Source organism: Tenrec ecaudatus, chromosome 4, assembly GCF_050624435.1.
Source record: "Tenrec ecaudatus isolate mTenEca1 chromosome 4, mTenEca1.hap1, whole genome shotgun sequence".
In the NCBI taxonomy this organism is placed as follows: domain Eukaryota; kingdom Metazoa; phylum Chordata; class Mammalia; order Afrosoricida; family Tenrecidae; genus Tenrec; species Tenrec ecaudatus.
The window spans coordinates 142,172,186-142,196,266 of NC_134533.1; the positions used below are offsets into that span (position 1 = coordinate 142,172,186).

General features: G+C 52.9%; 1 protein-coding gene across 6 annotated transcripts in view; it reads right to left on the reverse strand.

Annotated features, from left to right (window-relative positions):
* Positions 1-1,997: 1,997 nt before the first annotated feature.
* Positions 1,998-24,081, reverse strand: part of MRAS (muscle RAS oncogene homolog) — a 50,705-nt gene continuing 28,621 nt past the window's right edge. For all 6 annotated transcript variants that reach the window (XM_075546854.1, XM_075546858.1, XM_075546857.1 and 3 more), the window contains 5 exons: positions 23,801-24,011; positions 6,582-6,735; positions 5,397-5,496; positions 4,534-4,613; positions 1,998-2,543 (listed from right to left, as the gene is read on the reverse strand). In XM_075546854.1, the coding sequence (XP_075402969.1) occupies positions 2,444-2,543; positions 4,534-4,613; positions 5,397-5,496; positions 6,582-6,735; positions 23,801-23,993 (627 nt within the window). In that variant the 5' untranslated portion in view covers positions 23,994-24,011 and the 3' untranslated portion in view covers positions 1,998-2,443. The remainder of the gene's footprint in view (positions 2,544-4,533; positions 4,614-5,396; positions 5,497-6,581; positions 6,736-23,800; positions 24,012-24,081) is intronic.

Genomic DNA, 24,081 nt, shown 5'->3' on the forward strand with positions numbered 1-24,081 from the left:
GGCCCAGTACGTGCTCTCCGCAGCAAGCGCAGGAAGGTGGCGGGTAGAGGTCTATGCCAAACCATCCGAGTTGGTTGGAAACCAACAGCCACCACTCATTGTCCTATGTGACCAAGTGCAGAGAAAGCATGAGCCCCGGCCATGGCCCAGGCCGCAGCGAGTGGAGATGGCTGGGATTCCTGCTGGGGAAGGAGTTCCTAGGGAAATGCTGGACCAGTGGGAAGGTGTCCAAGGCGTGGGGCGCTCCAGGCACGTCAAGCTGGCACTTCCGGGGCCTGGAAACCAAGGAGCACATAGGGATGACCCCAGTAGCTCCATGGTCTTGGAGTCACGTGACAAACTGGTCTCCCAGCCTGACTCCACCGGGAGAGCAGAGGAGATGCCAAGCAGGGTGCCAGGCCTGCCCTGCTCGCAGGCCTGCTCTGGCTTGTCCAACAGCCTCAGCTCTAAAACCAACCTGTCCTTTTAAGTGTTCTGTACCCATTGCCGATGGGAAAATGAGAGTGTGGACCATGCAAAGGGCCCCTCCTTAGGCAGTGTCTCCCCTAGGCACTGTGGGGTCCAGTGGCAGGCTGTGTGCAGGACAGAGCCCTGGCAGATGGCGTCAGGGACCATCAGAGGCCTTGGTCGGGGAGTTGGGAGGATGTGCCCTGACGTATACTGGTGCCCAGGAGCCAGGCTATTGATCCTACCTTCCTTTCTGCTTCCTCCATGGCTATAGGTCCCACTCCAGCCCAACTGGTCTACTTCCAACGACCCCTCTCTGCTGCCAAGAGACTGTCTGTCGGCTGCACTAGGTAAGAGGATGCTGACGGCGGTCCATGCCCAGTACCTGTTTTCTAGCAGCGGACACTGCCCTGTGAGCAGGGCTTCCTGTCCTGCTCCATACGTCCTCAACACAGAGCATCTCCATCCTCCCTGCCCCTTCCCCGGGGCTGCTGGGAGCCCCCCGTGGAGCTGCTCACACCCCCGCCAGGGACACAGGCTCCGAGGAGCACAGGGTTTGTCTGTTTCATGTTTCAAATGCTCACTCATGTTAAGGGACCCTGGGAAACTCGGAAGTGCCTCATCTGGAATGTTCTTTGTTATCCTTTCCATGAGGGAATTATTTAGACAGATAATAAGTTTTCTTTCCAAAGGACAAGACGCCCAACGGTTTCGTCCTGTGGGGGACTCTGTCTTCAGCTGCGAGCCTCGGGCAACTGAGTGAGCAACTCTATGGTGGGAGAATCCAGGCATGTCGGTGCGGATCTGCGCTCCCTTGATCTGTGCTTGTTCTTCTCCACAGAGGGACCAGGCTGGCTGCTGGCGATGTCCCCAGATGGGCAACATCTGGTAAGTAAGGCCACGAGCTGTGCCATCTTGAGACATTCTCTTGGACACGCTGCTCTTCTTGCTGCCTGGCTGTGTGGGTCCTGGCGAACCCAGTCTTGGGCTTGCACCAGCAGCACCTGGGTTTGGATTAAGATTCGGCATGAACTAGAGTTTTCTGGATGGCATCTACATGAGCTTCCATGGACATGGAGAACTTAGGATGTTGACATCAGAGAGGCACCGGTGATGAGGACAGCTCAGAGCAGCCCAGGGACCCCGGGATGTAAACGCACGCTGTCACAGAATGAACGCACTCCTTTGCAAAGCCGGTCGGTTCCCGCATTTCCTGTTGTCGAACAGACATGCCCGACTCTGCCCTCAGCAAAATGCATTTCTATTTCCCAAGCTCCGCATGCTCAACGTTAACAAGGCGCTCTGGGTGAACACATCTCTCTTCTCTCCAATGTGTATGCTACTCACAGGGCCTGCTTCCCTCCTAGGTCTCATCCAGGCCCCGGGGCGTCCAGCAACTCTGTCCATTGGCGTCTGCTGTCAAAGTCACTATCCTTTCAGCTTGAGTTGAGTTTTGACACTGTTGGGGAAACTCGGTTTTTAAAATACCACCAAAACACAAACCTTCCAGATAAGTTATCAGAGGGGCCTTCTGAAGACAGGAGACCTCATCAGCCAATGGACATAGGCCCCTTTAATAAAATAATAATCACTCAAATAATTTTTCAAATCAAGCGAAGACATCCAAGCTTCAACACTGTTGACTGGGGAGGACGGGGGAGAGTTGCTCATGGCTTGATTTGTACCTGTACCTGCACATGGAAATGACGCGCTGCAGATAAAAGAAGCAACACACCACTGGGAGAGGGGCCGGGAGGGGCGACTCCACACCAGAGGGAGGGGCTTGGATAGCCGTCTGTTGGTGTGTCGCTTCCTTGCTTCTGCCAGAGGCCAAGCCAGACCCCATCTCCTCCCTGCTCACCCTCCCACTCTCCCTTCCCGGGCTGAGTCCCTGGCCGAGGGTCGTGGTTAGAAATGGTTTTCAGTGCAGTGAGGCAGTGGAGGGCTCCCGAGGACCGGCCAGTTCCTGGTCACCGTGCCTTGGACGTCAGGCCCGTCACAGTATCACACACTGCAGTTTGTGGGTGCCAGCAGTGCGGTCTCCCCGCCATTTGGTCTTCTTCTTCTTCTTCTGGCTTTTCTCCGGGATCTGCTGCCTGTGGGACAGAAAAGAGCAGAAAAGCGCAGTCAGACTGGCAGCAACGCGGTGGCCTGCGGCCTGTTCTGACCAGCATATTGCTGTTGTCCTCCTTGCCGGGATGGCGCTTCCGAGGCCAAGGAACGAGGAAGCTGAGGACAGGGAGACGTCACCAGCCTTCTGATTAGAGCTACCGGCATGCATACACCGAAGCCACGCAGTTAAGTCACAAGCAATGTCATGTTTTGTGTTTTCTACCGTGTTGGCCTCTTCTGGATTTCCTCTTTTAAATAAAATCTCAGGTCTACTGAATACAAGCCTTTTACATGCTCTCTGTTCACCCTTCCCACGGCTAAAACTTGCCCATGGAACTGTAGGTCCACAACCAAGAGCCACGGTGGCATCGTCCAACTGCAGGCCAGACGTCCAAGAGCAAACCACTTCACGAGTGCAGTCCAGGCGTGCCAGCCAAAGCACCAGCGGAGGCTCCAGGGCGGTGCGCTGGCGAAAGCCGTGTGTCAGCCCGGCCAGGCCATGACTGTCAGCCATTTGGAGATGCCACGGAATCAACTTCCATTTTGTGATCTGGTGTGACTGGTCAATCAGGTGGAAGGGACGTGACCTGCATCCAATCTATCTGGATGTCCCGACAGGCCTGCTCCCTCTCAACACTGCATCTGACTTGTCACCATCCGACCTCTGCTTCTTGAGACCTGCATGAGCCAGCAAATTCGCCAGCTCTTATCACCACATGGAGGTCTCAGGAGAACCTCCCACCTGACACCAAACTCACACGCTCATCTGTGCAACCACATGAGCCACCTCCTTGAACTAAATCTCGCTCCATATTTATATATATGCTTCGTTGGCTTTTGTCCTCTGGCAGACTAAGACTAAGACAGTGGGGAATATTAATACTGCTGAGTGTGTGTGTGTGCGTGTGCGCACATGCATGTAACGTGTCATGGGATCTGAAGATGGCCGGCAGAGAAGGAAACTGGCACCTCCCTAGGTCAGTTGGCACAGAGAACCAGTAGAGTTTGCCAACATACAGGAGCACGCGCAATGAGCGGTACTTGAGAACCACTGTGAATGCTGGGGATTTGGAAATGGGCAAGAAAGAGGGGTGGCAGGAATACCAGTGACGTGGCTGCTTGGACCATCTAGCCATGAGGGGATTAAAATCTGGATTCTGACCGTGCAATAGATGAGGGTCTCTTTAGCAGGCCAGGAGCCTGGTAGTGTGGTATGTTATGCACCAAGCCCACCAGCTGCTCCTTAGGAGAAAGATGGGGCTTTCTGCTTCCGGAGAGATCGACAGCCTTGGAAGCCCAAAGGGGCTACTCTGTTCTCTTATTGGGGGATTCAGCAAGCTCCTGACAATATCTGGAGATGACAGTGTGTGGGTTCTGGAAAGGAAGTCCATAAACAATGGCTCGGAAGTGTGGGCCTGGGAATCGGAATGCCAGCTGTGCAGATAACATACTGAAGGGCACTCCGACATCAGCCTCGGAAGGGGAGACAGACCTACACTTCACCGAGTTGAACACGTCCATGCTGGGTGAGCAGGGGGCAGGAGGGAGGGGAACTTCCCGGCAGCCTGAGCTGACCCTTCAGGAGGGCTTTCCATTTAGCTGTGAGTACTGGGTTCACCCACAGACCTGTCTGTAGCTGGGGGAGGAGAGAGCGAGGGGAGGCAGAGGAGAGAAATGGGCGGAGGTATATGAAATCCAAAAATAGGAATAGACCGGGCTGATGACTAGACAAGATGAACGTGATTAATTGTACAGGCAAAAGAAATGTTAAAATGGAAAATTCTTTGTTACATATATCTTTACCCCCCACCCCCCACCCCACACACACACACACACAAAGAAAGAAAGAAAATCCAAGAATAGGGCCAAGGTCCCAGAGCCACACAGGGCCCTGGTGGAGAAGCTGTGTCGGTGGGGTGTCTGAAGCCGTGGGCCACAGCCCGGGCCCCTCCGGCCTGCCCGCACAGCACTCACCTGATGACTCTGACGAGGTCGTGGAAGGCTTTGTCGACATTGAGAGGGGGGTCCTTGGCGCTGGTCTCTATGTACGGGATCTGAAAGGCAAAGCTGAGCCTTGACACAGTGGCATGGAGTCACACAAAGTCCTGTGAACCTTTTAAAATGCAGATGTTCAGGGCACTGAGGAGGCAGGCCTTTTGAAGGCCCCTCTAAGCAGCTCATGCCTCCTGGGGTGCTGGCCTCTGCCTGAAGGTTAGGCAGTTTGACTAATAGCTTTTAACTCCCCCCAGCCTGAACCCCCACTTTTCTCACTCACTCACTCACATCAAGTCGATGCAGACTCATAGACAGACCCCTTGTGGGTTTCCAAGACTGTAACTGTTTACGGGAGTTGGTGGTTTTGAACTGTCAACCATGGGGATTGCAGCCCTACTCTTAACCACTATGCCACCAGAGCTCCTCCTGTTCTCTGGTCACAGAGATATTTAACAGTTTCCTAAAAATAGAAAACTCTCCCTTTTTTCTGGCATATTGGAAGAGTGAAGAAGGTCTCATTTGTCAGACTAAAATACTTTCTGATACGTCATTTTCCTTTTCCTCTGTGTTCCTATCTTGGGGTGACTTCGGCCCCCCCTCCCAGGCCCTCCAGAGTGGATTCTGCTGGCCAAGGCTGGGCTGGGCTGTGAGCAGGACATAGCCCTGGGCCTCTGGCCAGTTACCCTGCCACACACTGGCCTGCCCACCCCACCCTGCCCTGAGCCTGTCTGACATTCTCTGGGCTGTTTGGGAGCCCAAGTTCCAGGTCCCCACCCCAGGCCTGCAGAGCGGGTGGGGTACTGACTTCCCACACGTCCCAGCCCCCAACAAGCACAGCCTACATTGTGTTTGGTCGCCATTTCTTTTCCTTGCTCCCTGGTGATCTTCCTCAAATGCATCAAGTCGACCTTGTTGGCCACGAGGATCATGGGGAACGACTCCCTGGGAAACGAAGCAGAAGTGGCTCTGTGAGGTTCACTGCCCCCACGGGCCACTGGCAAGACCGGGCCTCCAGCACCTCCTCAGTGGGCCTCTGAGGTTCTGGGAAGGGGCAGGGAGTCGGGCAAGACCTGGGGCCTGGGGGCAAAGGGGGCCTGGGACTGCTGGCTGCCTTGCTTTGAAGCCTTAACCCTGTTTCAAGGCCAGCCAGGGGCTGTCCTGGCATCCGCTCCAATGCACAGCACACTGCTGGTGACAGGGACTTCACGACAACGGAGCGGTCGCGCGGGGCTCTGGGACCACCCGGAAGGGCGCTAGGGGCAGGGCCTGGCACACGGCTGGCAGTGGATAAATGGCAGCGGAACGAGAGGGCTGACCCAGGAGGGAGTGTCGAACTCACGAGGCCGGTCTATCTGAAAAGCGTCATCGCCGTAGGCACACAGCCAAGGCGCATCTGTACGCGAGGGCCACACGGGACTCTCAGCACCGTTAGTAACACCGGGTTTTTAAAAAGTCTAATTTAACAGGTGGAAAATCGCCCTCTCATATGTTCACTTGCATTTCACTGATGAGGAAAGCGGTTACATATCCTCCCATGTCAGAATCATTCGGTTGTGGTTTTCCTTTTGCGTTACATATTTAGGGACTTGACCCACATGGTACCTATTGGAGCTGTGAGTGTGTGTGTGTGTGTGTGTGTGTGTGTGTGTGTGTGTCCATTAGTGCTCTGCCTGGGGAACAGGCATGAACTGGGGTTCTCCAGCTGTCCTGGGGTTTGTTCAGGACTTGCTGTCTTCCCATCAGCTTGTCCTCTGCTTTCCTTTATGTCGCCTCTTTGAATGCCAACGAACTGCTCTCTGCTGGACTGACCAGACCAGTCGGGCTCACAGCAGACTGCAGATTCGTTACCTAAGACTAAGGGGAGACGCGCCTTGGATCAGGGAGCGGAGGCTGAGGCCTTGGCGCAGTGTGGCCTTACAGAAGAACCCATGTGGGAATGAGCGGCGCCGAGGTCTGAGTCCGGCTCTGTACGCAGGAGAAGCCGAGCAAGCCCCACCTGGGCCAGGGGGCTCTGCACCAGCACTCACCTGTCCTTGACTCGGAGGATGAGCTGGTGGAAGCGGTCCACGTGCTCGAAGCTGGCCTTGTCAGTGACCGAGTAGACGATGAGGAAGCCGTCGCCCGTCCGCATGTACTGCTCCCGCATGGCGCTGAACTCCTCCTGCCCAGCCGTGTCCAGAACTGGGATGTGAAGAGGCACTTAGGAGCTGCCACCGCCCAGCCTGCACCCCTGTGCTCCCCACAGAAGGGCACCCTGCCTTCCTGGGGCTGGGCAGTAAGGGGGTGCAGTAGGAAGGGGGGTTATGCTTCAGGCTCTAATTGGCTTGTTTATGGATCCACCAAGTCCTTCTCCCAGATTCCAACCCATGGTGCTGTCTGGGCCTAAACCCCAAAACAAAAACCAATCAAACTCACTGCCATTGAGTCTATGACTGCTGACCCACAGCAATCCTGCAGGACAGGGCGGAACTGCCCCTGTGGGTTTCTGAGACTGTCACTCTTTATGGGAGCAGAAAGCCTCATCTTTCTCCCTCCGAGCAGCTGGTGGTTTCAAACTGCTGACCTTGTGGTTTGCAGTCAAACTCATAACTACTATGCCACCAGGGTTCCTGACCTAGAGAATGGCTTCACAAGTTCCTGTGGGGCATCCTCAGCGCTGCTGCAACCCATAAGGACTGGCATTCTTGGGGGGTTCAACTGATTCCCCAGAGCCCCAATTTCCTCTCTATAAACTAGAAGCTCTGCCAGGAGAGAGGAGGGTTAGAGGAGAGAGAGAGAGAGTCTCCCCCAGGGGGAGGGGTGTGTGTGTGTGTGTGTGTGTGTGTGTGTGTGTGTGTGTGTGTGTCCGTCCGTCCCAGGGGGAGCTCTGCTGGAGTGGAGCAGAGGTAGGCTGGCAGTAGGGAAAGCGGGAGAGGAAGCAGGGCAGCCAGCCTGGGAGACTGAATGAAAGGCGAGGGCCACCCCCCACCCACTTCTGCCTCACTTCCCAGCACCCCTAGCAGCTCTGCTTCAGCTTCCCGTCCCTCACCCACTGCCCGTTTCGGAGAGCCACAGCCCTAGTGGGGTGAGGAGAGGGCTTCCCTGTAGAAGTTCCAGCCTGACGCCTTCACACTCCAGACAAAGCCCTGTAGGACCAGAGGGGAACCCTTCCGTGGCCCAAGGCCCTCACTCCCCTTCTAGCCCCCTTTCTACCCCCTGGCTCAGCCCACTCTCCTCCCAGGAGCCAGTGGCGCATGGCCACCCACCGGCTGTTCGTGCCTCAGTGCCTAACACTGTGGCCCCGACAGGCCTCACTCCTCAGTGACCCCGTTTCCACAGGCAGTAAGACCTGCTTGTGGGGCTTGGGGTACGTGTACAGGCATTCACTGAGCTCCTGATGGGGGACAGACCACTCTGCTTATGTTTAGTATCAGCTTCTACGAGGGCAACTCCGCCCTCTGCGCAGGAATGGGGGTCGCTGGGGATTCTGAGGCTACCCTGAGCCGGCACCCAGGGCCTGCCTGTCTGTGGAGACTCTGCTGCCCTCGGGCGGGGAGTGGAGGTCACCTCTGGGTCATTACTGTTTTGTAATCGGAAACTGCCCAGCTACTGGTTTCCCATTTAGATCGTCAAAACCTCCAAACTCACTGATGGGCAAGGAGAGGGTCTGAGCCTGTATCTTACTCTTCATGGTGCAGACGGCAGAAAGCCTCATTCTTCCCCATGCCCCCACCCCCGTAGCAGGTGGTTTCAAATCGCTGACTTTGTGGGGGGGCAACATGAAACCCACACAGCCGCCAGGGTCCCTACCGCAGAGATGGCCCTGCACAGGAGTCACGGCCCTGGCAGGCCCTCTTCCCTAGGCTGCTGTGTGACTAAAGAAGGTCTCAGGGGGCAGGCGCAAAGACAGTAGTGTCAGGGTCACCCCCCTCTGGGCCTTTGCAGAGACCACCCCCTGCCCTGCAACACCTCCTCCAAGCACTCTCCTGCACCCCCCCCACCCCCCCCCACCCCCGCTTCATGGTGCTTCTCTGGCCTGAGTGCCCATCACCCTCCCACCCCCTACTGCAGCAGCTGGTCTGTGATTGCCCCACTGCCCGCTTACCCAGGATAACTGCCCATAATATTGTGTGGCTCTAGAACAGGCCTCTCTGAAAAGCGAACCCACCCCACTGAGCTGAAGGATTTGAAACTGGCCCCCCAAATGTAATGATCTGTCATTCAACAATGTAACTTTTCAACCTTGATCTGAGAGGTGGAGCGAGTGACCAGAGCAAACTCTGTGCTCAGTGAGTGAGCATTTCTCAGACACACGTGGAATGGTTCCAGCGAGCTACCTACTAGACTAGAAATGGAAATCTCCACAAATCCAAGAAGCAGAAATCAGAAATGAACAGAAACCAGGGGTAAAAGGAACACATCTAAAAATGGCTGTCTTCTAGCTCCTCAGAGCAGAAACTACTGTGCTGACTGAACGGACAAAGACAGTAGTACAACCTCTGGTTTGAGGCCAAAGTGGTACTCAGAGGGGCAGTGTAGCCTCTAACACATTTCAGAAAACAAGACAGACTGGAAAATTAATTGAACACCTAAGTGAAGAGGCTAGAAAACAGGAAGTAAACCTCAAGAAAGCCAAAATCACCAGTAAAAGGAGCAATTGAGAAAATGAGAGAAGGGAGAGAGTAATTGAGAACTAGAAATCAAAAGCTGGTTCTTGGCACCCATCGGCCCTGCCTTTTCTCTTTGGAAAGACCCACCAGGACCCCTTCGGCAGCTCTGGTCAGGGAGAGGAAAGAAAGACAGCGGCATCTGAGGGGGGGAAGGCCGATGGCTGTGGGCACAGATACGTATTTCATTATGAGAGCGAATAATCGGTTCACACATAGTTTTAGGGCCATATATTTACAAGTCTCGATGAAATGATTCATGAAACTATACATGGCCAAGCCAAAAGTGGTTAAAATGTATGTATATAAAATATGTATTGTCCGATAATTCTAGATGGAATTAAGGAAACAAAACCTACCTCACAGATGTCAGCAAGCTCTTCTTGTGATCTAGAAACTGTTCCACAATCCAAAACAGACAAGACTTTCCAACGCACCCTAAGAACCTGCTATAATGTAAATAAGAAGACAGTACGTGGCTGTGGGGGTGCTGCCTGGCGAGCCCCGCTTATGAAGCGCAGAAGCCGCTGTGCTCTTGGGGAGCTTGGGGGCCCCCGGGATGTGTGCTCAGTCATCCACTCAGCAAGTCTCTTCGGACCCCGGTCCTGAGGGCAGGAAGGGGGAGCACTGTTTACACTGGGTATCTCCTTTTTATAAGGCACCCGGGCCCATGTGGGTTTTTGCGTGTAGATTTCTCTCGTTGTAAACCATGTCCTTAAGTGGTGAGACCACTGAGGTGCGTTGCCCTGTGACATTTCTGAGAGGCCCCTTGGTTGGTGCCCTCCGCTGCCTCTGACTCAGGGGGCCCTCTGGATAACAGAAGGAAGCCCTGCCCTCCTCTGAGCCATCCTCACAATTGTTGCAGCCTCGGTGCCAATCCTTCTCCAGGGTCTTTGTTTCTCTGGACTTCTACTTTCTCAAGCATGACGTCCTTCTCCAGGGACTGGCTTCTCTGATAGCATGTCTAGAGTATGGCAAAGGCTGTCCATCCTCCCTTCCACGGAGAACTCTGGCTGTCCTTTCTCCAAGGTGGATTTGTCTGTTCTTCTGGCAGGTGGTCCAGGGTACTTTCACCAGTACCATCATTCAAATGCACCGAGTCTCCTTTGGTCTTCACTGTCCAGCTCTGGACTGGAAATACCATGTCTTGCCCATCTGCAGACAATTGGACATCCCCTCACAGAAGAGTCACAAGGAAGGGACGAGCCAGCCAGGGTGCAGTATAGCACTGACAAAACATAGAACATTCCTCTAGTTCTTTAATGCTCCCCCCCACCACCCCCCATCATAACCCCAGTTCCGCCTTACAAATCTGGCTAGACCAGAGCATGTGAACTGGTACAGATAAGAGTTCTCGACATATGGAATCCAGGACAGATAAACCCCTAAGGGCCAATAATGAGAAGAGTGATACTGTGAGGGTAGGAAAAACATGGGGGAGAAGGGGTAGAAAGGGAGAACCGATCACAATGATCGACATATAACATCCCACTTTCAGGGGGATGAACAACAGAAATGTTGGTGAAGGGAGACAGCAAATGGTGTAAAATACAGAAGATAAAACTAATTTATAAATTATCAAGGGTTCACGAGGGTGGGAGGGTGGAGGAGGGAGGGGGAAAAAGGAGGAGCTGATACCAAGGGCTCAAGTAGACAGGAAATGTTTTGGAAATGATGATGGCAACATATGTACAAATGCGCTTGCTATAACTGACGTATGGATTATTATAAGAGCTGTAAGAGCCCCAACAAAATGAATTATTGAAGTGAAAATAAAGGAGGAAATGAAATACCATGGCCGGGGCCAGGCACGCCTTAGGTTTCAAAGTGGTACCCTGCCTTTCAGCACTTTCAGAAGTCTTGTGCAGCAGATCGACCGAACCCAATACTTGGTCCAAGTTTGCCGACCTCTGCTTCCATGAGCACTGACTGTGGAGCCAAAGAACTTGAGGTCCTGGACAACGTCCATCTTTTGTCCCTTTATCAGACGGGTCCCGATGAGGATTTCAGTGCATTGAGTTGTAATCCAGACTGAAGGCCGCAGTCCTTGATCTTCATCCCCAAGGGCTTCACATCCTCCTCATCTCAGCAAGCAAGGTTGTGTCACCTGTCCACGGCAGGTTGTTCCTTCAGCCTTGACACTGCGTTCGTCTCCACACGGTCCCGTTTCTCTGCTGGTGCGCTACGGATTGAGTAAGTATGGCGAGAAGTTACAACCCTGACACACGGCTTTCCTGTTCTGAAATCACGCAGTATTCCCTTGTGCTGTCTGTCCGAACTCTCCCCACTGGCACCATGAAGTGTTCTGAAATCCCTGCTCTTCCCAAGGCCGTGTTGAGCTTGTTAGGGTCCTCCGGTTGGATGCCCTTGCATAGTCGGTAAAACACAAGGCAACATCTTTCTGGGGGTCTCTGCATTCAGCCAAGACCCATATGACGTCAGCAGTGATGTCCCCTGCGCCATGTCCTCTTCTGAATCCAAGTGTAACTTAGTGCAGCTTCTTGTCAACGTCCTGCTGTAATCATTGTTGAATGATCTTCGGTGAAAATTTTACTTGAAAATGAGATTTGTGATACCATTAGACAATGTGTTCACATGCCCATTGGGTCACCGTTCTTTAGAATCGGTGTATACATGGATCCCGGGCAGTCCGGTTGGCCAGGTAGCTGCCTTCCAAGTTTCTTGGCATAGGTGAGCGTTTCCAGTGACTCATCATCTTGCTGAAACATTTCCATGGATATCGAGGCTCGGATTTAAAAAGAAAGAAAACACTAGGGAAGGGGGCATGCTCCCTTGTGCTTGGGGTGATGAGGGCAGGATTTAGGGAAAGGGGAGATTCGATCCTGGCTGGCAGACTGAATAGACAGAACACAGACATCAAAGATGGGCGCTGGACAAAGGCCTTTGAGGCAGAGAAACATCATGGAGGCTGGAAGGTAGGCTCCAGGTTGGGGAAGAGATGGATGGAGGGTGAGACAGGGAAACCAGAAGCTGGGGCACCCTGGATCCCAAACTAAAGCATCTGGACTTTGTGGGCGCTCGGGAACGACCAAAGGTTTGGAGAAGGAGAAGCGAGGTCAGGTTGGGGAGCCACGAAGAGGGGTAGAGAGGGGGCGGCAAAGGGATGGCATGGGGAGATGCTGAGAACACCGAACAGAATGCATGGCCAAGCAGGGAAGACGGGGGATTTGGGAATTGCAAACAGGTACAACCAGAGAGGAGGATGTGGAGCTGCTCTTGGCCTGGTCCGGGTGGATTCCATGCCCTGAGCCTGCTCCTGCCCCTCCGCGCGCGCAACACACACACACATGCACACACACACATGCACACACACACAAGGGGAAGTGCTTCCTCACAGGCCCCTCAGCAGCAGCTCTGCCAGGAAGACGCCCAGGGTGGGGGGAGAGGGGGCGGGGGGGACGGGCTGATGACAGGGCAGCTATGGTTTTACGAAATTATGTTTCCACCTGCATCCCCCACGCCTGGTGTCATTAAGGTGGGAGGACTCCGGAGATAGAAACTATTAGTCACTGTGGGTGCATGTGAGTGAGAGTGTGACAGTGACAGAGAGGGGCCAGCTGCTGGAGGGTAGAGACCTCTTGCTGCAGCGGAGGAGATAGGCCCCCGGGAAAGGACCTTGCTGCTTCACCGTCCCTGCCCGGGGTTCCGTGGAGATCTCCACCTGGGTGGCATCTGTCTTCCACACCTCCGCTTGCTGGCTTGCATTTAATCTCTTTTATATCTCCTGACTCACCCTATCCTCATCCTGCCTCGTTAATATGACAATCCATTCCCACACAGGCTCTAACCCTGGGCACAGAGGTTGGGGCCCATAACACCAAGTGAAGCAAGACCGTTACAAAGAGCCACATCTTGCATGGCTTTCTGCTTTTGAGGAAGGTCCCGAACAGGCATCTCCACAGAGACAGACAGACCATAGATGGGCGTTTCCTGAGCTTGGAGCCAGAGGACAGTGTGGAACGACTGCTAATGCCTACAGAGTGTTTTCTTCAAGTGACGAAAACGTTCCAGACTGGGACAGAGAAGCTGGTTGTACTAAAAACACTTCGTTGCATATGTTGGAAGGGGGGATTTTATAAGATGGAAATCCCATCTTGATTCACAAAATTATTTAAGGGGAAAAAATCAACCCACCCCCCTTTCTCTGAAGCGCATGTGCTGCCTACCTCCCGGATGCCCTGCTCCTGCCCAAGACCACCCTCATGGGCCCTGCGGCCGTGGCTGTCCCTTCTCTCTCCACCGCCAGTTCCTCTCTGTGGGTTCTCTCCCACAGTATGCAAACAGACTATGATTCCTACCATCTTAAGAAAATAAAACTAACCCTTGACCTTGCTCCGCCCATGTCTCGCTTCCTCTTTATAGCAAGGCTCCTGGGCTTGTGCGTCCGTCTTCCTCTCGGTCTTGAACCCACACCCATGGACTTGTCCAGGCAAAGGGAGCTCCTGTCACCCTCCAGCAGCACTCTGCAGCGCTCATCCTCCCGGCCCTCTTGCCAGCACTCGCAGCCATGAATGGCTCCTTACCTTGAAGCACCCTTTGCACTGGGCCATTGGACGCCACCCTCCGGCCTCAGTGCCTGCCCCATCTGTATTGCCTCATCTCCTAAACACTGGTGCCCCCAGGCTTGGCCCTGAGACCTCTTCTCATCCCCAACTACACTCAACTCCTCGGTGGTCTCTCGCCTCGTCTCAGGTCTTCATCTGCCACTTCCATGGGGCCCAATCCCAAGTTTCCATCTCCAGCTGGCACGTCTCCCAACTCCAGGCTCACGGTTGCCAGCTGCCAGCCTGACTTGTTTCCATGGTGAAGGCAGCTCAGCTTGAACGTGTCCAAAATGAGAGTGCTGAGTGCCTCCCCAGACGTGCTTTCCACCGCCTTCTTAATCCCCACGACTGTCCCTCGAGTCGAGCAGTTGAGGAAGCCACAAATGTCCTTTCCTAGCCCCCACCCAACCCCCACACCCCAGGAAATCCCGCTGCCTCATTCCTCAGACTATATCCAGACACTCACTCCCGCTCCCCGGCTCCTCCCCAGGGCCCCAGGCCACCCACCATGCCATCATCAGGAGCCTCCCATCTGGCCTCCCCAACTCTGCTCTGATTCCTCCACACTGTGTTCTTGAAACTGTACTAGAGCCTGTGAAGCACAGCACGCCCCTCCTCGGCTCAGAACCTCCAACGGCTTCTCATCTCCCTACAAGGCCCTGTGGGGCAGCTCTACATCCTCCCCTCCCGCTCTGGCCCTCCTGCAGCCCCCCATCATGAGCGTCCCTTCTGCCTTCTGGTCAGAAGGACCAAAGCCCAGGGACTGTCACTGTATAGCCCACAGCCCCCGTGCACCCCACAGGGCACTCGGCCTGCCTGGGTCTGTGCAGTAAGAGGCTGGGGCTCATCCGCTGAAAAGCCTGCTTCAGGGCCACGCTCGTGGAGGATCCACCAAGCCCTCCACCCAGATTCCAACCCATGGCGCTCTCTGTTCCTAAATTCTGTGACCTACAAAAGCAAATAAAACTCACTGCCATTGAATCAATGCCAACTCATAGGGCAGGGCAGAACTGTAACTCTTTACAGAAGCTGATAGTGGCCAGTGGTTTCCAGCTGCTGACCTTGCCCTTAGCAGCCCCATGAGTAACCAGGGATACTAGGGTGAGGAGGAAGGGAGCTTGAATCAGCTGTGTGACCTTGGCTACGTCACTTTACCTCTTGGAGTCTCGGTTCCCTCACAGGCAGGAGCCCAACCCATGGGGAGGGGTCTGTTTGGGATGTCGATTTCCTGATGGATTTCATGGTGGTAGGAGACAGGGAGACAGACCTGGCCGCCCTGTCAGGGGGGACATTCTTGCAGCCAGCGCAGCCACAGGCACCTTGGGGACCAGTGAGCACCACGTTACTAGAAGCTTAGCACAGAAAAAGCTGGTGGATCCGTGGAGGGTCAGGAAAGTCTGCAGGGGGCAGGGGGCCATCCTCTCAGGCCAGCAGCCCTGCTCCTTCATGAAGGACCTCCCTGTACTGGTGTGGGCGGGCAGGCCAGCCCGTACCTGGTTGGAGACCTTGGGGAAGTGTCCACTCAAGAGCAGATCTAAGGGTTTCTGGGTTTAGAAGTTCATCGGGCGGAGCCCCTGGCTCTGAAAACACTTTCAGTAAGTCTTTCATCTCACTGCTCCTCCAATCTTCTCCCAAGAAGAATGTAGACTTAAGTTAGGGGCCAGCCAGAGTTAGCCGGCCCCTGCCTCCCGCAACAGAAGACAAAAGCAGTGCCGGAGGTTGGGGCAGTGGGCAGGTGGAAATGCCCCAGCTTCTGAGGGGCAGAATGCCAGCGCTTTGGTGCTTGGCAAAGATGGGAGACCTTCCAGGGAGACAGGGGGACAGAGAGGCTGCAGCGCTAGGCTCAAGAACACATCGGTGGGAAGGGGCCTCTGGGGACGTGAGGGGCCCACTGTTCTCTGTGGACAGAAGAGTGACCCCGTTTCCAGATGCATGCTGGGCAGAGGGCGGGGCTGGGAAGGCCCCAGAACAGCTGCTCCGTTACAAGTGAGCAGGACACTTGGTCAACATTGTACCCTAGAGGTTGGCGGTTCAGGCCAAAGTAGGAGGCAGCATGGCAGGATGGGGACAGGCCTGGCAGAGTCAAGAGACCCAGCCAAGACATGGATCTGCCTTCAGTTGGGTCGGACCCAGGCAAAGCACTTCTCTACAGCCTTAGCCAACAGTGGGGGTGCTGGAACCACGGAGCGGAATGTAGGAAGGTCTCAGCCAAACAAACAAGTAGACTCCCAGCAAGAGAACTCTAGGGTTTGGCCAAGCTCAGGAGTAAAGGAAGTCACACTGCGGGAGGTCAGGGCGAGGAGGGGGCCAGAGAGAGAGAGCCTTGCAGACCCCACGGGAGATGGATGGAGCCCAGCTGGTGTGGGAGATGCTTCCAGAGCATCCTTGGCAACAGAAAGACATGCAATGATGGCCCCTGACCTCTGTGGGAAAGAACTTAGAGCAGGCTGGCTGCAAAACCTGGGGTCCCAAGACCCCAGAGAGCTGGGCGGCTGCTCATGCTGGGAAAGTAACGGAAACAAGAAGGAGGTGAGTCTGAGGGCAGCCTCACCGAGGAAACCACAGACAGAGGAGCCACCTTGAACTAGCTTAGGCCTTAGCTTCAAACTGGAACTTGAGATCCTGGCCTTTGAGGGACCTTGGACAGGGGAGTGTGTGCCTGCTCACCCTGCTGACCCAGGCAGCTGCCTTCCAGGGGCAGCAGGGGGCAGCTCTGTCAGGAGGGGGAGGATTTTTCTTCCCAAGGAGGCTGAGCGACCAGAGGGGACAAGACGACAGTGGAGTACAACTAGCTAAGTAAACGGCTATGTGCTTTCCTTTTTTAACCTCTAAAAATGCAGACAACTACAGTAGCTCACACAAGAGTGTTTGGGAAGATTAAATATGAACCAAGGCAATGTGCTTAGCACAAGGCCTGCCACACACTAACGGCCAGATAACCACCATTACGGTTAACATCATCATGATATTACCGCCACTATGATCATTATGAAATCACCACCATCATCATCACCACCCCCATCATCATCACCACCACCATCACTACCACCATCACTACCACCACCATCACCACCACCACCATCACCACCACCACCATCATCGCCGCCACCATCATCATCACCACTACCACCACCACCACCACCAGCACCACCACCAGCACCATCATCGCCACCACCACCACCATCGCCATCACCACCACCACCTCCACCACCACCACCATAATCATCACCATCACCACCACCACCATAATCATCACCATCATCACACACCACCATCACCACCATCATCACACACCATCATCACAACCATCATCACACACCATCATCACCACCATCATCACACACCATCATCACCACCATCATCACACACCATCATCACCACCATCATCACACACCATCATCACCACCATCATCATCACCATCATCACACACCATCATCACCACCACCAGCACCAGCACTACCAGTACAACCCCATTACTAGCACCATCATCACCACCACCATCACCACCACCACCACCATCACCACCACCACCACCACCGCCATCACCACCGCCATCACTACCGCCGCCACCACCACCGCCACCACCGCCGCCATCACCACTGCCACCACCGCCACCACCACCACCGCCGCCACCACCACCGCAACCACCATCACGCACCATCACCACCACTACCACCACAACCATCATCACCACCACCACCACCACCACCACCACCACTACCACCACCACCACTACCACCACCACCATCACCACCTCCACCACCACCATCATCACCACCACCATCACCACCACCACCACCACCACCATCACCACCTCCACCACCACCATCATCACGCACCATCACCACCACCATCACCATCAGCACCACCACCACCACCATCATCACGCACCATCACCACCACTACCACCACCATCATCACCACCACCACCATCACCACCACTACCACCACCACCACCACCACCACCACCTCCACCACCACCACCATCACCACCACTACCACCATCATCACCACCACCATCATCACCACCACCATCATCATCACGCACCATCACCACCAGCACCACCACCACCACCATCATCACCACCACCATCATCAACACCACCTCCACCACCACCACCACCTCCATCACCACCACCATCATCACCACCACCACCTCCACCACCATCACCACCACCATCATCATCACGCACCATCACCACCACCTTCACCACCATTACCACCACCATCATCATCACGCACCATCACCACCACTACCATCATCACCAGCACCATCGCCACCACCATCACCACCACTACCACCACCACCACCACCACCACCACCACCACCACCACCACCACCACCACCACCACCACCATCATCATGCTGTCATATTTTAGCTAATTCTGCATTTGAGAGGAAGGAAGGGACCCCAGAGGTTAGCATAAGTGGAGTCCATTTGGCATACAGGGTGACCTCAGGCATCCCTGGCATGACACCCCCCCCCCCACCATGGGGTGGCCTCCAAGGAAGCAGGACTCCAGGACTCTGGATGCCCCAGGGATAGAAAAGAATGTCCTCAGCCTGATAAATGGCACCTACAACTGCCATTGTGTATACCTGCTGCACAGACCTCTTAAAAGTGCTGAAGAGCAAGGATGTCAGGTGCGCCTAACCTGAGCCGGGGTGTTTTCAGGGGCCTCCTCTGCATGTGAAAGTGGAACAGTGAATAAGGATGACCGAGGAAGAATTGATGCATTTGAAAGACGGTGATGGTGTGTGGGAAACAGAAAGATTTCTCCCAAATATATGTTAGACTTAGGACACTGCTTGCAGCTAATGGTAAATGATTGTCAAGTTACCTCCCTGAAGGCAGTCAGTTGCCAGATCACTGTCTGGGCCCACCACAGGTAGAGCCCACTCCCTGCTGTTAAGGACAATGGGCAACTTCTCCCTAAAGGCTTGCGACCATTATTAGTCTGGTCCCTGTAGGAGGGGTTTATACCCTACTGATAATGGTTTCTATGGAGATCCAGGGAACAGGTCAAACCCGCTCAGTGACATCCAAAGTTAGGCTGCCATCCTGAATCGAGGATCCACCCTTCTTGTCACATGTGTACCCCTAATCCCTCCTCTTCCTATTGTGTGTATGTCCCTAGATTGTTCCCCTCTCACTGCTGTATTACCCATAGCACAACCCCTTTCTGTGATGTATGTCTTTACCTGTAATCAGTGGGCTTGCATGCCCCCCAAAGATGTATACTCTTTGGTTAGCAAAAAAGATTCTCCTTGGCCTCTCGTTGGTCCCCTCTCCCCTGTTCCCTTTGCCCTTGTCCTCCTCCCCCTCCCCCTCTCTGCTGCCCTCCAGTCTCCTCTCTCCACGTGGACCACCAAGCGGGCTGAGGGGAGCATGCGAGCATGAAATGTGTCTGACTCCATGATTTCCATCTCTCTTTTATCTCTCATGCTCTCTGTGACTCTATTATAATATTTATATATATTTTAACCATACAATTGCATCTATTGAACCCGCAGTTAGCTGTGGGGGGCTGGCTTTTCCCCACAATGGTGAAAAATATTGAGCATGCTGTGGACTGTCAAAAGAACAAGCAAATCTGTCTTGCAAGAAGTACAGCCAACCCAGCTATCAAAAGATAGAGCGTCTGGGGTCTTAAAGGCTGGAAGATAAACAAGTGGCCATCTAGTTCAGAAGCAACAAAGCCCACATGGAAGAAACACACCAGCCTGTGTGACCACAAGCTGTCTAAGGGATCAGGTATCAAGCATCAAGGAACAAAAAAAGCATATCATTGAAAATGTGGGTGAGTGCAGAGTGGAGACTCAAAGCCCATTGGTAGCCAGTGGGACAACCCTTACTGAAGGTTTGTGGGGAGGAGATGAGCCAGGCAGGGTGCAGAGTAGCAATGATGAAACATACGACTTTCCTCTAGTTCTAAAATGCTTCCTCCCCCCACTATCATGATCCCAATTCTACCTTACAAATCTGGCTAGACCAGAGGATGTACATAGATACAGATAGCAAGTGGAAACACAGGGAATCCAGGACAGATGATCCCTTCAGGACCAGTGGTGAGGGTGGCGATGCCTGGAGGGTGGAGAGAATGTGGGGTAAAAAGGAGGAGCTGATTATAAGAATCTACGTATAGCCTCCTCCCTGGGGGATGGACAGCAGAGAAGAAGGCAGGGGGAGATGTCGGACAGTGTAACATATGACAAAATAATAATAATTTATGAATGATGAAGGGTTCATGAGGAAGGGGGCAGTGGGGACGGAGGGGGAACATGAGCAGCAGATATTAAGGGCTCAAGTAGAAGGCAAATGCTTTGAAAATGATGATGGCAACAAATGTACATATGTTCTTGACACAATGGATGGATGTATGGATTGTGATAAGATTTGTACGAGCCTCCAATAAAATGATTTAAAAAAAGAAGTACAACCAGAATGCTCCTTAAATGCGAGATTGGTGAGACATTGTCGCACGTACGTGGGACATGTTACCAGGAGAGTCCGGCCCTGGACAAGGACCTCATGCTTGGCGGAGCAGGTCAGTGAAGAGGAGGAAAGCCCTCAAGGAGGAGAGCTGACACAGTGGCTACAACAATGGCTTAAACACAGCAATGGGGAGGATGGCGGAGGACTGGGTGGTGTTCTTTCTGTTGTACACAGGGTCACTGTGAGTCAGAACTGACCCGCTCCAGCACCTAATGGCAACAAATAAGCTACAGTGAAACCCAAGCCAAACTCACTGCTCTTGAATCAGTGCTGACTCACAGACTATAAACTGTCTTTCTCCTGCAGAATGGCTGGTGGTTTGGAACTGCTGATCATGCATATGTCAGCCCAAGTTGTAACCACTCCTATAAGATGCTCCCGTAAGGACTCCTATGAGCTTAAGTAAAGAGTAGGACAAATAGTTGGATGCCAACCAGTAGCCAAAAAGTTGGTGGTTGCAAAGGGAACCAGAGACACATATAAAACATATACAAAAAGTAGACACATATAAAGCATACATTGATTTGGGGCTTGCAATGAATTCTAGCCTCAATCTAAGAATCTTGCTCTTCAACACTTTGAAGAGGTTTGTGCAGTAGATCTACCCGGTGTCATTTGTAGGTGCCCTTTATCAGGTTGAGGGGGTTCTTTTCTATTCCCTGGACATTCAGAGCCTGGAGCCCTGCTTCCCTGGAATATGCCTCCCTTCTTCCCTCAGAACAGGGCTCCCCCTCATGAAGTGATCACCAAAGGTATGGGTGCTATAGCAAAGTGTGGTGAAGAAACTAGATGGTGCTCAGCTATCAGAAGGAACAGCATCTGGGGTCTTCGAGGCTTGTCTTCAAGCAAGCAGACACCCAAGTGAGCTGTTAACTAAGTTCACAGGGAAGCAGCACACCAGCCTGTGTGAGTCAATGACTGCCAATGATAAAATCCAGATCATATGGAGGGAATGGCATTTGGACTTACAGTGACGACTTGGTTGGAAGATGGCTATGGATGACAACGGAAGCCCAAAGTCTATTTGCAGGGTCCACGCATGGATTACGTCTCCAGTGACTCCCCTTTGATCACAGTTAAGAGATGCGAACACCCTTGTTATCAGACAGTGGATCGAGCCTCTGGTAAATCCCCTCTGATGGGCCTTACTATCATGCAGGACCCACGACACTATGACGGAGAGTGGGTTACTACAGACGTGGTTCAGTTAAAATTTAACACCTTCTCCTTCAGTCTTCCTTTTGCTCCATCATAATTTTATTTTAGTTTTTAGTATTTTCTGCTTTCTTTTCGATTGCGGATTTCATATATTGTACTTTGTTATTGCCATTCGATTTCTTAAATGTTTTTTTTTCTGTGTATGAAATCTGGGATAGATAAATGTTGTTGTTTGGGGGGGGGAATGTATAGAGACAGTAACTAAATCAAAGGTGCCTTGGGGGCATGCCAGGGGAGGTTGGGGGGAAATGGAGGGCGAATAACAATGAGGACAAGAGAAGAAAATGTCCTAAAATTGGTTGTGATGATGCCTGTTCAACTCTTCTTGATGTGAAAAGTATTATATGTGTGAAAAATATTCCAATAAACCTGTTCGAGGGAAATGGCCAGTGGTTCCAACTCACCTACAGACACCTGGAAAGTAAGTCCTCACAGTCTGCTTCTGAGGATGGAGGTCTAGTCCGCACACAGGGCCCACCACATAATGGAACTGACCAGACCACTAACGACTAGCAACGCCGCCCTCGATCCTGGGAGGGCTTTCCTGGAAGACCAGGAACAAGGCAAGCGTGTCCGCTCTAATGATCTCCACTCAGCACCGAGCTCGAGACGGCAGTCACGAAGAGAAATCAGTCACCCAGCCTGGAAGGGAAGAAGCCAACTGTCCTCGGAAGCAGATGACTTGACTGCCTGTGCAGACAATCTGACGGGACTCGACACCAAAGAAGAGCTTCCTCTTTGCTCCCTGCCGCTTGCCAACTACAGAGAAATAACTCAGGGCAGAAGAAACTCCTGCATGTAAAACTTAAACCTACTAAACCAGGAGGAAACCCTTGTGACCTTGGGGTAGGCAAAGATTTCACTACTACGACATCAAAAGCATGATGGATGGATGGATGGACAGTGTAAGATATGACAAAATAATAATAATGCATAAATGATCAAGGGTTTGTGAGGGAGGGGGGACAGGTAAGGAGGAGAAAAAACGAGGAGCTGATACCAAGGGCTCAAGCAGAAAGAAAATGTTTTGAGAATGATGATGGCAACAAATGTACAAATGTGCTTGACACATGGATGGATGGATGGATTGAGATAAGAGTTGTACGAACCCCCAGTAATATGATTTTTTAAAAAGAGTTGGGAATGTCTACACTGGATGACATTGTTAAGAAACTGAAGAAACAAGCCAGAGGGACTACTTGCAGATCTGACAATAGACTCGGGCCCTATTGGTTTCCAAGGTACCTCCTAGACCGACTGGCTACGGGTAACAGGGCTTTTGATGCCGAGTCAGACTCAGCTCTCTCAAACGTGATTCAACTATGGAGTGTATGATAGAGAGCACTTTATCAGGACAAACAGTGTAAATAAAAACAAACCCGACTTGCCCAGTGGTTATCATGGGTGAAGGAGGAAGAGGTTTTGCTTAGGGGGATTGACTTTATGTTAATGGTGGTGGAATAAATTGGAAAAGGAGATCAATAATGGCTGTAAAGCATGAAGAACAGCATCAATGACAATGAATCATACATGTAGAAGTTGTGGAATTGGAGAATGTTTTGTTGTGTGTATTTTGGCCACAATTTAAAAAGAGAATTACCTGAGTAATAATGAGTGCAAGGAAGAATAAACTGCTCTAGAATTGATTGTGGTGTTGTGTACAACTGTTGATCTGACTGAACTCTTGAATTGTATGACATGTGATGACTCGGGCTAGATAAAGCAGTCAGCAGGAGCCGGCCGGTGACTGAGTTGGTGGCTTTGCAGCTTCTACGGGGCTGCTGGGCTCAAACACAGGCTGCTGGGCTCCGTCCTCAGGTATCTCAGTCATCGGGTGTTCGTGAATTCACATTTCTAATAGGTTCTCTGGTGATGCTGACCCTGCTGGCTGGCTACCACCCTTTAAGAACTGCTGGTCTGGACTAATTTAGACTAACGGAGAAAAAGAATCAGACAAAAGCTTTCCCCTCCCAAGGGCAAGTTCTGAATAAACTATCCTTATTTAGAAATCATTTGTTCTCCCTTTTCTTGTTCACTAAAGGCTCCGCAATGGTCAGTTAGCACGCAGGGGCACACGTGGCATCACAGGGGGGTGTGTGCCTCTTGGCTGAGCTCACACACTGGGTTTCCACAAAGCTCTGCAAGCCCTCTCAGAAAGACCTCCCTGTTCAGAATCCGCCCTGGAAGCCATGCATGCCTCTACCAGCTGCCCCATGACCACAACAGGAAGGGCATCACCCTGCCCCACCAGAGCCCGTCAGAGGCCCCCAGCTTCCCATCTCACGACCCGCCCCACCCAGGGCTGCTGCCAGGTCTCACCGTCCAAAATGGCCCACTGGTTGTCAATCTCTGTATGCTTCAGGTAGGAGTCTTCGATGGTGGGGTCGTAGTCCGGCACAAAGATCTTCTGGAAAAACTGGATGGTGAGGGCACTCTTGCCCACACCCCCATCGCCCACCACCACCAGCTTGTACGTGGGGAGGTTGTCGCTGGGGACGGCGCTGGTGGCCATGTTTCTCGTGGGTCAGACCTGCGGAGGCAAGATGTGTGGAATCAGGGGCAGGTGACAGCATCCGGCATTAAGCACCAGTGGTGGCCCT